Consider the following 14947-nt stretch of genomic DNA (forward strand, 5'->3'; position numbering starts at 1 on the left):
CCTGTCCATAATCTGTTTAGTCCTGTAAATGGGAAACATTACATTCAGTCATCCAAAATCTCTTCATCCAGGTTGATATCTGTTGTGTCAATATCTTCTAAATCCAAATTATCCAAATCTTCTAGTTCCAGTAAACTCTACAAAGAAAAGGAAAAGAGTTATATAGTACTGTGTTAAAGAAAAGTTAGCTCTGATTTATGATCCAAAGAGAACTAAAATAATACAGGCATATCTCAGTGCTACTGCAGGTTCAGTTCCAGACCACCACAATAAAACAAGTCACATCAATTTTGTCTCCCAGTGCATATAAAAGTTATGTTTATGATATACTGTAGTCTATTAACACATTGAGGACGGATCATGAGAATTCTTTAAAAAGTTATTAGCTTGTAAGAACATGTAATAACTTCAAAATGCAATGGGTATTTAATTTTAAAGCGTGCCTTGTTTTTTTGTACTTGTTCAATAGAAACTTAGCAATAAAACTACTGGTCCACAATGTGTTAAGTTCGCAATAGTATTATGTCTAAAAATGTACATACCTTAATTTAAAGAATTTACTACTAAAAAATGCTAACCATCATCTGAGCCTTCAGTGAGTCAATCTTTTTGCTAAGGGGCTTACCTTCAATTTTTTAAAAATGCAGTAATTGTGAAGTGCAATAAAATGAGGCATGCCTGTAGTCTGTCAAAAAGGGTCCCTTCCCATTTCCAAGTCCCTGCTCTGAAACTGATTCCATCACTTAAAATGGGAAGTTTGGGGATGGTGATCATACCTTTTCTTCTTTGTTGGCTGTGTGGGATTCTATGATAACTGGAGTAGGAGAAGCGGGTTTCCCATCAAGTTCCTGAAAGCCCAAGTGGAGATTCATATAAAAATAGTAATTTGTTCAGGAATTCAAAGATTCCCCCCAAGGGAAAGCTAACAGGATTAGGAAGTGGAAGACAGGACTTAATCAACAAATCTCAACCAGATTACTTCATGTAGCATTCTACTGACCTGTTGAGTTGCAGACCTTGAGGGCTGAAAGCCTTTTGCCTCTTCCATGACATTTCTTTCTTCATTTGGCTATCAGAGAATAAAGCAATAATAAAATGAAGTATTTTGAAGTTGTAATTCATCTATGAAGTTGGCTTAAATCTCAGACATTGGCTCTTATTCCAACAACAACATGCAGTACAGTTCAAAACATTGAGTCGTGAGTACGCACTCACCGTGACAAGTGGGTATTGCTTAGCTGGCAACAGGTCAGCATGTGTTTCCTTCACCCATTCTTCCACAACAAAGGCTTCTTTTAATCCAGGAAAAAGGTTCTCATACTCTGTTGGATCAGCAAGGGATTCCGCTGCTTTCTGATTGACTTTTGAGAGATTTTCTCTCCACAGTTTAACCACCCTAATATAGATATCATGGAACCAAAGGGAGACTAAATAAGTGTGCTGCTTTTATTTGAAACATTTCTTCCTAAAATTAAAAGTCTGTACCTTGAAACCTGACTGGGTAAGTAAGTCCGGGCCAGGAAAGCAGCTTCTGGCAGTCGTCCAGTCCTGATCAAGAGCTCTAGGCAAGCATCGAGCCTGAAGATGGAAAAGGAGAGGCACTGTCACCACGAACAAACACGGTAACACTGGCATTTCACAATTAAAGCAGCATGGACCTAGTGTTTGACAGTCAGCATTCCCTCCCCAACGCCCACACATACTCCTTTTGTCACTGAGCCATCTAACCTGTCATCACCTGTGTGTTCCACAATCAGTGGACTCCAGTTGTGATGGGTGAGAAAGCTTTTGTGACCATTTTCCACCTCCTTAACTTTTAACAACTAAGGAGAATTGAAAGGGGCTTTTTCAAGACACGTTAAGGCAGTTGAGATGAGCACCTTTTAAAGGCTTCAGGAGGTAGGGTTGAGGGCAATGTCTCCATTATGGCCTGTGCTGGACAGTCCAGTGGGAAAATACCCAGTGTCTTATTTTAAATGTGTTTTAGAATAAAAATTCTTTGGATTTTAGAAAGGTAATACAGTACATATACATTACCTAATATCAGTATCAAAAATCACAATATTCTGCAATAACAAATACTAAATTCTATAAAAGTAACAAAGTATTTCAGTTACGGTCATGTTTTAAAATCAAATTAAGTTATAAAAACTATTTTCAGAATATTTTTTGATTTCTGAATTATGGGTAAGGAAGAGTGGACCTATTACAGGTATATAAAATTATAAAATTGTTTATAAACAAATATTAAAAATATACAATAAATATATAACTGGGGCTTGGGATGCACACTGAAAGGTTTTATGTTAGTGTGGGGTTTAAAGTTAGCATTGTAGGCCATAGCTGGTTTGGCTCAGTGGATAGAGTGTTGGCCTGCAGACTGAAGGGTCCTGAGTTCAGTTCTGGTCAAGGACACATACCTCAGTTGCAGGCTCAATCACTGACCCTGGGCGGGGCACATGCGGGAGGCAACCAATTGATATGTCTCTCTCATCGATGATCCTCTTTGTCTCTCCCTCTCCCTTCCACTCTAAAAAAAATAAATGGAAAAAATACCCTCGGGTGAGGAGTAACAACAAAAAAAGTTAGTACATAAGACAAAGTTAATGAATACTTTTGTGTTTTATTTCATAACATGGTCAACTAATGTTGAAATGATTTGATGTGCACTAACTGCCAGACTTAATGTGACATTTTTACACTTTACAGTTGGACTCAAATCTGAAAGTAACTGGTATCTTCATCTCCTTTTATTCTTGCCATGAACAAATCAGAATTACCCAATTTGGGTAAAATCATCTGGCATTCAGGTACTAACTGGAACAACACAAGTAACCTCCTGCCGCCATAAAATGCTTCAGCCAGTAAGTGGTAGGGCTGTTGAGGAATTTCTCCTAATTGAGCCTCCCTGAATAGCTCATTTTCCTCAAACATTTAGACCAAGTGTGCTAAGAGCATCCTTCGCTAAAGGTGAGTGCTACCACGGTCCTGACTGCCAACACTAGCAACATCATTTGGCCAGGCACCAGCTCTCTGTAGGTTCATTCTTCACAAACTTCTCCAAAGTGCTTTATTTACTATGCCCACGACTTTTAGACCTTGGATTCATACTTACTTGCCCTGTAAGAAGTAACTCATGAATGCCACATTATTCTTGCCATCTCTCTCTGCACCCTCTGCTAGCTTGTTCACCATACTAGCATTTCCAGAGGCGGTGGCCAATAGCAACAGACCCCCATAATCCTGTGCGTGGTGCAGGCACTCCTGGGCGAGGCCAAACTGACATTTACTGATGGCAAGCTCAGCAAGTTGTTTCCACTTCTGTTCCGACTGTAAGAAAGTTTCTATGTTAAAATATCTCTGTAAATAAACATTTGAATTTCCAACATCAACATTATTCTATTAACCTGAACAATTCTGTGCTGACAATGGGAGATCACAGGGCGGGGCAAAAGTAGCTTTATAGGAATTCATATGGAAAATACAGTAAAAAATAATTTAAGAATAAACTTTCATGTACTCAACTGTAAACCTTTTGCCTCACTATATTGAGCTGTGCTTGTTAAACCGGTTCTATCAAAATGAAATGACAAAATGTATAATGAGGAAATTATTCACATATACAAAATTAAAACAAATCAATTTTAATGATACATGAATAACCCATTATATTTTTACTTTGTAATTGCACAGTGAAAATAAACATCTAATAGACGTTTGTTTTAAGGTAATTAGATTACAATTTTAATGAGTGATTTAATACCATTTTTTTGAAAGATTACAAAATTGTTTATGTCCTTAAATTTTTAATAATAAATATTTGTCATTTGTAGCTTCTCAAAAAACAATGAAAATACACATTTGGGTGATATTAATGTAGCTAAAATTTACTTTGTACATCTGAAAAGAATTTACCAGTAAATGCTAGACTTAAACCACAACTAGAAGGCCTCAATTTGCAAAGATTCATAAAATGTCACTAAACTATCAAAATATCAGAACCCTTCTTTAAAACCAACATCTTTCTCACTAGTTTGGGATACTGGCAAATTACTGCTACACCTGCACTCTTAAAGTTCTCAAACTAGTTTACCTACTATCTTACATCTTTCCTTTTCTTCCAAAACAGATCTCTAAGATATGAAAACACTTTAATTTTTTTAAACAAATTAGAATGCTAAGAATATCGCCAATATAATCCATGTAACTTATGCAAAGATAAACATAATACATTTTTAAGCAAGACCAAAGAGAGAACCTCAGCAAAATGAGTCTAATTTGCAATTTATACTAAACACATAGAAATACTTACTGACCTATCAGTTATTAGTACATACCTCTGCTTCCACTGCTAACTGGTACGCAATTTTTAGTTCTCCAAGCTGAAGAGCAAGTTCAAAGCGATGCTCAGGATCTGTGGATACTGTAAGAGCTTGCTGCTTGAAGCCCTAAACAGGTTAAAAACGTGTGTGTAATCTGTATGTAAACACACATGCATTCAGTAAATCATCCACTTCCTTTTCCGACTAAAATAGATATCCCTGCTGACACAGGAAGCCTATTTGAATAAGAAGTAACAGGTAACAAAATACTCCAATGAGAAGACAGGAAAAAAATTAAGGAATCATTAAATTAACTGATAAGAACCCCAGCAGAGAAAATTCAGTCACACAATGTCTGCTGTTCTCTCGGCAGTGGAAGCTGACCAATGCTAGATAAACTCGAGTAAAACAACTAGTAAAATCAGAAATGCAAAAGTAAAAAGTGTCAAAAAGAAGAGGATTTCAGGAAGTTGAATGAACAAGAGTCATTTTTAAAAAGGCAGGCAGTGGGGTAGACCTAGGTGTTAGTAATCTCACTAAACTGGGTCTTAGAGATCATCTAGACCAGTCCCTCAAAAAAGTAAAAGGCAAAACCTTCCTACTAGTATTTTCTACCACCTGCAGGTCACTTAGCAAACATTTGCATTCAGCTCCTGACATGGATTGTCATTACCTATGCTTTTAGTGTTGGTCTCATGTCCAGTGTATTCATCAGCAAGTATCCCTTCCCCTGCTCCACTCCTCAGTCATCAGAAGTGGGTGTTTAAACCAACTACTGTAATTTCTAAATTAGTTTCTCTCCCAAGACAAACAGTACTGGTGAGGTCTGTCCTATGGGCAAGTTCTTCAGCTCTAGAGAAGTGGTGTGTTAGACAAAAAGCTCCGACTTCATCGGACTGAGGGAGAATGCTCAGGTGTGGGGTGGTCAGCACGGAGAAAACGGGAGAGCTTTTTATAAAATCTAAGAGTGGGGGATGGAAGAGCTATGGAACTAGTCAGGTAAAGGCAAGGACAAAGCAGGTGAAATCAGGTGGATTAAATACCTGTTTTCCTCCAAATGCCCACTGAAATGACATTAAAGGGTTCTTTTTTAAAGGCATAAGCTCCCAACAACACACAAAAAGGCAGAGGAGACATTAGTTGCCAAATATTGGAAGCTGGAAAGCTGGTGGAGGGGTATAAAGATCCAGGTGAAACACTGGAGAAAATCCTAAATCAGGAGTGAACACAGCATAGAAAACCACCCAATTTACAACCCAAAATCCCCAAAGGTGTCTCGTGAAGGGTAGTGCTAAAACAAAACTGCCTGAAAGGTCATATAAGAAGCAGTTAGATACCCAAGGTCCCCATTCCTCTCCCTCACACTCCTTGACATACACACAAAACACGAGGTTGGTTTTTTGAAAGGATCTCGTCTGAGAGAGACCCTGCACAAGGAAGGAAAGAGTCTTGAGTATCAAAAGGGAACAGGTTATGAAAATGGATGTGGAGACTAAATGAAATACTAAATACTGAGACACTAAACTGTTTTCTACTTAACCCCCAGCACGGTGGTGATTGGGGAGCTTTTCTGTAAACTCTAACCAGCCCAAGGGGTTATGACTTACAAATACTAAAATCACTAAAATGTCAATGAGGGCTACATGTCAGAGTGCCTGGTACAATACTAAGTGCTCATTAAATGAAGAGTCATTAAATTCATTAGATGAAGATACTGACATTGAGGTTCCCCAATCAAATGGTCCAGCCACATCACATGGGAGTTCATACCCAATAAGCCCACCCACAAACTCAGACCTTTTGATCTGCTTCTTAAACTTCTACTCTGAAATTAGTGCCCAAGGATCAGCAGACACCTGAGGAAAATCCCTAACGAGATCAAAATGAACCAACAGTGGTAACTTAACATGCAGGGAACCTACCAGGTAGGGACAAAAGAAAACTTCAAACTACAGCAAAATAGTTGTATATTTTCATATCCTCAGAGAGAGAAGAGAAACTTTACCCACAAACAAGATTTCAAAAGTCCACGAATAACAAAATGAGAAAACCAGTTCAGGAAATCCAACACTTGAATAACAATTCCACAAAGAGAAAGGTATAAAACGAAGGAAATCATCGGAGGAATGGTTTTTAAAACTCAAAAATGAAGAATGACTCCTCATCTAGAGTGGGAAGTTGTAAGAAATGCCTTAAAACTCCATCTAATATCCAGCAAAATGAATAATAATTGACCCCTTTTAAGGCTCACCATCATGATATCCAGAACAATAGGGACAAGATCCAAAAAAGCTTCCAGGGAGAAAGCAGATCAGGTATCAATAATCAGGAATATAAGTGACTTTAGACTTTAATAATAACTAGAAGTTAGAAAGCAATAGGACAATGTCTTTGATTCTGAGAGAAAACTACCCCCAACCTTGAATTCTATATCCAGTTAAGTGGTCAGTTATGGTATAAGGTAGAACAATGGCACTTTCAGGCAGTCAAGGCCACAAAAAATTTACTTCCCAACAGACCCTTTCTCAGGAAACTACTGAAGGACATGCTCCAGCAAAATGAGGACATAAACCAGGTAAGAAGTTAGGGGATACAGGAAACAATAGATCCAACTCAAGAGAGAGGCAAAGGGGAGCCCCAACATGATGGTGAAGGGGGATATCCATGATGAGAGCAGAAAAACCAGTTCAGATTGAAGCTGACAAATAGACTGAAAGGAGATGTTAGGGAAATCTGGAGAATCAGCCGAGTAGAGAGAATCACCATAAGTACATTTAAAAAAAAGCAAAGTTTAAAAAAGAGAATTACTAACTTCAGGGAAAACAGACTGCAGGAAGGGAAAGCTACAATATACCACATGGCTCAGCTGTGAACAGTGTTTACATAGCCATAATAATGTAAACATCAATACTGATCTATTCAAACTCATGATATAATTATATTGGAAGGATAAGGAATAGGAAAGTGAGATGTATGTGGGAGAAGCAGAGGGGGTGAAAGAAAGATAAATCCTCATCTAGAGTGGGAAGTCATAAGAAATGTCTAAAGCTGAGAAACAGCAATATAAGCATGTTATTTAGAACATGGAAATAAATACCGAGTCAGCTAAATGATTTAAGTGATTACTTCCAGAAAGTAGAAATGAGAGAGGGAAGGGAGGGCTGTTTTTTCATAAGCCTTGTAAAACTTTATGCCCATGTAACTTTGGTTTAAAAAAAAAACACCACATAAAAAAAAAGACGAATCACTCCTTTTAAATTTCATGTTATGTGTATTTTACCATAAAGAAAAAATAATGCCAGTTAGGAAAGAAAACTATAGTAATGAAAGTAGTAACAGGATGGAAAAGAAGTCTACAGAAAGGAAAGACTGATAATCACCCCCAACATTTAAATGGGGTGCCAAGGACGTAGGGAAAGGAGAAGGAAGAGTGTAACAAGGGACTTACATTTACAGGAAAACTCCACTGCCGTAAGGAAATCAGTGGCAATTAAGAAAGTTTTTCCAATTTATACTGACATTCTTTCTAATTGCTGGCTTTAAAAAACATACAAAACTAAAATAAGCAAATAAAACCTCTTACCTGCTTTTCCAAAAAGTGGGCGACTCTGGTCCTTTGTTCCTTTGGAATGGTGGGAAGGACCTTGTCAGCCATGCTGAAGTCCCTCCGCATGACAGCCGTCTGGTACTCCAGCACCGAGACCAGGAGGGAGTAGCTGACAATGTTCAGTTCTTTGTCCCCCAGATAAAGCCTGTTGTCTTTAGGAATATAGCCCAGGAGATACATCGTTCTGTATTAGAAACAGAAACTAATTTAGCCCAAGTCAGTACACACAGATACACACCCCACATTTTGCCTCTAGCTCAAAATCTTTCCATTTGATTGATGTAATTTTGGTTAGCAATTGCCAACCTACTATAACTATAACATTGAAAAATCAGGCCTATCATCCCTATAAGCCAGCAATAGGTTTTGTTTAAAAAGTATATTTTTAAATTTAGGCTGCTTAAGGCAAAAGCAAAACAATACTCAGCTACCTGTCCAAGTGGGCAATGGTGACTATTTCTCCTCCAACGTAATAATTTAATCTGTTCACAGAACTTGTGTAAATGAAGCAGTCGCCTACCCACAGCCCCGTTTTCACAATTTCCTGAATCTCACCAAGAACCTACAAAAAAAGAAAGTCTATTATTACCTTATTCAGCATTAGAAATCCTGTAACAAGAAACTCAATATAATTAAGATAAGGCAGAGTAAGGAATGCAAAACAAAATCCTATTTCAAGAAAGAAAATCTAGCCTGGCTGGTGTGGCCCAGTGGTTGAGCATCAACCTATGAACCAGCAAGTCACAGTTCGATTCCGGTCAGGGCACATGCCCAGGTTGTGGGCTTGATCCCCAGTTCGGGACATGCAGGAGGCAGCTGATCAATGATTCTCTGTCATTATTGATGTTTCTATCCCTCTCTCCATCTCCCTCTCCCTCTCTAAGAAATCAATAAAAAACACACAACAAAACGTATTTTTATAAAAAAAGAAAGAAAACCTATCTTTGGAATTTCTTTCTCCATTTAAGAACAGAATCTTGGATGAGTATTTGTAATGTAAAATCTCATTGTTGTGTCAAAGCCGTGATTAAAAAAGTGTTTATCTAAACTCCTTACACACACACGTGAAACCAGCAAAGTATTTCATAAAATCTTCCACGGAATCTCCACAATGGATGATTTATCTTTACCATTTGAGAGCTCATTTAAGTCACTGTGACCAAATTGTCTTAAAACCAAAACACCTTCTACATTTCTTTACTAAAAGATAATCGAAGTTAGACTAAGGATTTCCTAAAATCAAAGCACAAATTTCTTTTAAATATAAATACTTTTAGACTCTGATCTCTAAGCCAATACTTTAATTTTCACATTTTACTGTAACTCCTTAAATGCTTAGTTCCCCCAAACCTACTTTATACTAAAATGTTAAAATGAGTGAAGTTCTAAGAATATAAATCACTTAGAAGCAAAGCTAAAGTTGTGCTGATGCAATTACCTCAAAGGCATCTTCAATGCCATCTTCAGTAACTCCCTCATGTGTTTCCTGTGCAGCCAAGACTTTTTCCGACAGATACTTAAGGATAAAAAATGACTCCTCAGTGGCAATACAGACTAGCTCTCCAGAGTCAGACCAGAAAATCTGCAACATGACAAAAACACAGACAAATGATTTTGGATTTCTGAGTAGATGTGATAAACTGCATACACTTTCTTTCTTACAAGATTTATCTTACAGTAAGTATATACTTAGCAATTTAATACAGTGTGTATACATTTGAGGTGGGCAGGGCAGTGCTGTTCATTTAGCCTAGAAATGGACAACGTAGGGAGACAGGTAGGAGAGCTGTCAGTGTTCACTAGATGTGCTGTACTTCAGAGGAGCAGAAGCCCATTCCCTATTGTTCTAGAATAGTCTTTCTCACTCCCCCACCCCATTATCAATTTTCAATTCCCCCCTGAACTTTTTTAGACACTGTTTTCATAATCACCTTCCCCTATGAAGTTTTAATACCACAGATACTACTACTGTCTGTATGTTTATTAATATATAATGCATACACATATGGTATATAGATTACAATACATATATATATATATATATATATATATATATATATATATATATATCATGTGCATACTTACACTTTATAGATAAAAAGTTAAGCTTTTTCACCCCTCACAAACTGATTTTTGCCCCTTTGCCCACTGAGAGTGCATGCTCTAGAAGACAGAAATATGACCTAGGTAGGTGGACTTGCTGCCAAGGATGATTTCCTGACAATGAAAGCTGTCAAAGAAGCAGGCAGTTCTAAAGTAGAAAACTTTGTCACTGGGGACGGTTACCCGAAGTTTAAGCAGCCACTATCAGGGAAAGTGTGAAAAGACATTCTGAAATGAGTGGGACTCCCCACTTTCCAAGTGAAGGACTCCCTGACCTTTTGTCTTCAAAGCATGCTTTTCTCACTCAGGCAGAAGCCATTTAAAACATGGAAAGTGCTTGGCATTTATATAACTTTATATTTTTCAAAATATCCAACATCTATTGCCTTATTTTAATACCACAACTCCGAGTGGCTAAGCAATCCTGGGGTAAAGGGTGCTATGTCCAGCACAATGGGACAGGGACTGCAGGGTACAGGGGCCCAGAGACACAAATTCCCACAATGGAGGGAACTCACATGTTTGGGCTGAATTTCAATTCTGCGTATGAGTTCTGTATTGTCCCAGTCATAGAAAGCTAAGCCGTTTACAGATCTGACCCCCAATAAGAAGCCTCCATAGATACCTAAAAAGAACAAAAAGATTTTTACTTAGGTGGTAATCGAGCCATTACAAAGCTTCTAAAAATGTATCATATACAAATAACACTCACTTTCAGCTCCAAAATCTGGTTTAAATGATTTTTTTTCCTTAAAGTTCTTAAATATCTTTACAACACTGTTGCTCTCTCTTATTGCATATCTGGGGGGAAAAAACGGAAGGCAAACATAGCATATTATATACTAAATCGTAATTCCATCAAATGTTACAATTATCTTCAAATATACTTATGCATAAATATAAAATATTTAAAGATCCACTATTATAATTTTTCCTTAAGAGTTCAGTGAATAGTTGGACAAATTACGAATGGGTTTCACACTATTACACAAATTACTAGGGCTTACAAATTATTTTAGAAACTGAAAAAGGCCTAAATGTCCATCATTAGGTGAATTATTGAACCAACTGTGGTATATTTGTACAATGGGATACTACTCTGCAAAAAAATAACCAATCACTGATTCATGCAACCATGGATGAATCTCAAAAACACTGTGCTGAGTAGAAGAAGCCAGACAAAGGAGTGTATACCATGTGACTCCATTTATACAAAACTCTAAAGAAGACAAATCTATATGGAAACAAAAGCAGATCAGTATTTGCCTGGGAGTAGGGGTGAGTACTGACTGCTAAGGGAAACATGGGGACTTTTTGAGGTGACAGAAATGTTCTGTACCTTGATTGTGCTGATGGTTAAAGTCTGCATACATCAGTTTAATTTTACTGAAATGTACACTTAAAATAAGTATTTTGTATAAATTATACTTCAGTAAAAGTGACTTAAAAAATAAAAAAAAACTTTCATAAGTGATTCCATTTATTAGTGATTTTGCCATGTTTGGCAAAAACTTAAGAAAATTGCATATATTCAGGCCTCTTGAAAAGAGGGGCTGTGGCCGTTGCTGGATATTCAAGAATATTCATTAAGTGCTGTGCTCAAGACAGAAAAGATGCTCAACAGTGTAGTGTGTTGGCTGGACAAAGCTGAAAAAGGCGAACTACCAAACCAGAGGCAGCGGTATGCTGAGAGAGGGAAGGCAATTCAGGAACTATAATTGTGCTTAAGATGATAACGAAGTACCTTTTAGTATATGGAACTGTTCATGAATGAGTGTATTTAGAAAACTTATGAAAAGATCAAAATAATTCGTTATCTCTCAGTGAATCGTTTTTGTTAAAAAAAATTTAAATGCATCTTATTACACAATACTGAGGTAACACAAAATATGGGGAAACAAAACTAAGAAAACTGAAGATGTAATTCCATGTGTGGTCTAAAAATGACAAAGCCCTAATGTTTATCACATGCACCAAACTGGAATAAAAAAGGAACAGTCGGAGACTTTCTGGTTTAATAATTCAGAGTTAAGTGTTTTTTTTCCTGTTTTTAATAAGAACATTTTATGAACATTATGAATTAAGATAGAATTTGTTTTATTAAGAATGGGAAATAACAGAAAATGAATTTTTAAAAAGATTCAATGAAGTTCAAGATGACATCAGATTATAGCATCTCCCTCAGGCAGCTCATAAAGGGGCAACAGCACCTTGGGATGCCAGGTCACAGGATCACCCCAGGTCACTTGCCAAAAACCTGATTTGAGGGCCTACTGTGCTTTGCACCCATAAGCACCAGGCCTTGCCATGGGCTCCCATCAAGGAAATGGGTGCTGGGTTCCCAGCTGAGGGGATGATTAGGTCAGTTTGAGGGAGCCAGCTCAGTACTGACCATAGAAAGGGCAAAGCAGCTCATGCTGCACAGCTGCCTCTGACTCTACCCTTCCCACAGGCAGCTCTGCTGAGAGCTGTTCTTTAACACAGAGAAGCAAAGCACACACTGGCCCTCAAGAACCTCTCTGACCCAACCACACACAGAACACCATTTGCAATCAGGGCAAGCTGGGTATCACAGAGCCTACTTACTCTGAAGAATCATGGGCCCATGCAAACTCCTGGGCAGACCCAAAGCTCTTGTTTCTCAAAGCCATTGCTGTGTAGATGATATACTCGCCATCACCACAAACCACAACAAACCTAGAAAGTATGGAAGCCAAGAAGGGAATTAGGGGGCCAATGACATGTACAAGGAATAATGATTCATATTTATGGTAAAATATTTCTAATAACAAATGTTATTTCGGTTGACTGTTACAATTGAACCTAATACCTTTTAAAGTTATACACTTCTTTGAATACAGAGCTAGATATAAATATTCTACCCAACAAATCCAAAAACAAATTATGAAGATGGGTTACTGCTGTAGTGGCTTTCTCTTATAAACAGGAGGATGAGAATAGCTGGAGATGCACAGGGAGGATTCCAATAATTTAACCAGTATTTGTTGAACACCAAGATGCCTAGCACTTTGCTCATTACATTTACACCATAAGAAGGCACTATCTTGCCCTGCCATTGTGGCTCAGTGGTTGAGCATCGATCCATGAACCAAGAGGTCACTGGTTCATTTCCCAGTCAGGGCACATGCCTGGGTTGCAGACTTGACCTCCGATGTGGGTGTGCAGGAGGCAGCCAATCAATATTTCTCTCATTGATGTTTCTGTTCTTCTATCCTTCTTCCTTCCTCTCTATAAAAATCAGTAAGAAAACATTTTAAAAAGGCACTATCTTGTGCAAGACTATCTTCATTTTAAAACTGATCATTCAGCCCCAGCCGGTTTTGCTCAGTGGATAGAGTGTCGGCCTGCAGATTGAAGGGTCCCAGGTTCAATTCTAGGCCAGGGCACATGCTGGGTTGTGGTTCGATCCCCAGTAAGGGGCGTGCTGGAGGCAGCCGATTAATAATTCTCTCTCATCATCGATGTTTTTCTCCCTTTCCCTCTCCCTTCCTCTCTGAAATCAATAAAAATATATTTAAAACAAACAAAAAAACCCTGATCTTTCAAATAAATAAAAATATCTCACTCCAGCCCTAGCTGGTCTGGCTCAGTGGATAGAGTGTCAGCCTATGGACTGAAGAGTCCCGGGTTCAATTCCAGTCAAGGGCACATGCCTGGATTGCGGGCTCGATCCCCAGTCGGGTGGGGGGGGGGGGGGGGGAGTGCAGGAGGCAGCTGATCAATGGTTCTCTCTCATCACTGATGTTTCTCTTTCTCCTTCTCCGACACATTTGCCAGGCTACAATAAATTTTAAAGCTCCACAGGCTTAAATTCATTGTGCTAGCAACTCTTCTCTCATAAGATGTTTGGTGATTTATAAATCTTACGGGAGGAATAGAACTGATGGGTCAAATTACAAAAAAAAGAAAAAGTTATTGCCAATCCCAAAACTTTTCAAGACATATATATATCAGAGCCAGCTTTTCTTCTTAAGAGCACTGAGTCAGCAAATATTGAGAGGGCACCTACTGAGCCTCAGGGTAAGACATGATCCTTGCTCTCAAAGGACCACAAGGACTCAAACCCAACACATTTAAAATAAGAGTAACTGTTCAAAATTGTGTGGTGGGACCACGCCAGGAAGGCAAATATGTGTTACCTTGCATGCCAACTCGATCCACTGGTACGGCTGCCTGCAGCTGTGCTGAGGATTGTGCAGCCAGGGCAAAAGCTCAGTGAGGGATGCCCACCACAGGGCAGGAGTGTACATTCTGTGGCTACTCAAATCCTGCTCAAAAGGAGATTTTGGTGATAGCTTACCGCCCATTAGGATTGTGCTGAATAGTCTGAGGGTATATTTCACAACTGCCCATATCCTTTACTGCCAGTGGCAATCTTTCTCCATCTTTAATTTCAGCATCTCCCATTGCTTTTAGGTTGGCCTGCTGGACTTCTGAATGCTTGGCCCAAATTATCTTTCCATTGGCGTCCATGGACATGGCAGGTTCCTCCCGACCAAGCTGGAAGAATGACAAATGACTCTTAGCAATGAAAAGGAAAAGCAAAACCACAACAAAATAAACACGTCCTTTCTTCCGCTCCAAATCTCCAGTGCTTACTCTTTTGTGCTTAATAAAAGCAGTAGCAGTTTAACAAAACTGGTGACTTGGAAAATGACTGTACTAAAACAATGATTGCTTCCCGACGTTCACCTATTCAGAGACAGTATAATTAGTGATTACCTTAACAATGATACTCCCTTCGTCATAGCCCAAAGCGACATTATTGGACCCTCTCAGACTGGCCACACACCACACCCTCTCCATTCCATAATTCAATGTGCTCTCAAGGCGATACGTGCTTGAATGCCATATGCGCACAGTTCCTAAAAAGAAGAATGTGAATACTCCCTTT

General features: G+C 38.5%; 1 protein-coding gene across 1 annotated transcript in view; it reads right to left on the reverse strand.

The window, feature by feature from the left end:
- Nucleotides 1-14947, reverse strand: part of COPB2 (COPI coat complex subunit beta 2) — a 36243-nt gene continuing 21296 nt past the window's right edge. Inside the window, exons 8-22 of the mRNA XM_079795168.1 lie at nucleotides 14776-14918; nucleotides 14354-14553; nucleotides 12619-12729; nucleotides 10745-10833; nucleotides 10551-10657; nucleotides 9368-9511; nucleotides 8361-8491; nucleotides 7906-8113; nucleotides 4338-4448; nucleotides 3116-3330; nucleotides 1486-1578; nucleotides 1216-1396; nucleotides 1001-1069; nucleotides 777-848; nucleotides 1-137 (exon numbers count right to left, since the gene is read on the reverse strand). Coding sequence (XP_079651294.1) covers nucleotides 45-137; nucleotides 777-848; nucleotides 1001-1069; nucleotides 1216-1396; nucleotides 1486-1578; nucleotides 3116-3330; nucleotides 4338-4448; nucleotides 7906-8113; nucleotides 8361-8491; nucleotides 9368-9511; nucleotides 10551-10657; nucleotides 10745-10833; nucleotides 12619-12729; nucleotides 14354-14553; nucleotides 14776-14918 — 1967 coding nt within the window. The 3' untranslated portion in view covers nucleotides 1-44. The remainder of the gene's footprint in view (nucleotides 138-776; nucleotides 849-1000; nucleotides 1070-1215; nucleotides 1397-1485; nucleotides 1579-3115; nucleotides 3331-4337; nucleotides 4449-7905; nucleotides 8114-8360; nucleotides 8492-9367; nucleotides 9512-10550; nucleotides 10658-10744; nucleotides 10834-12618; nucleotides 12730-14353; nucleotides 14554-14775; nucleotides 14919-14947) is intronic.

Source organism: Cnephaeus nilssonii (genome assembly GCF_951640355.1).
Source record: "Cnephaeus nilssonii genome assembly, chromosome: 17".
Lineage (NCBI taxonomy): Eukaryota > Metazoa > Chordata > Mammalia > Chiroptera > Vespertilionidae > Cnephaeus > Cnephaeus nilssonii.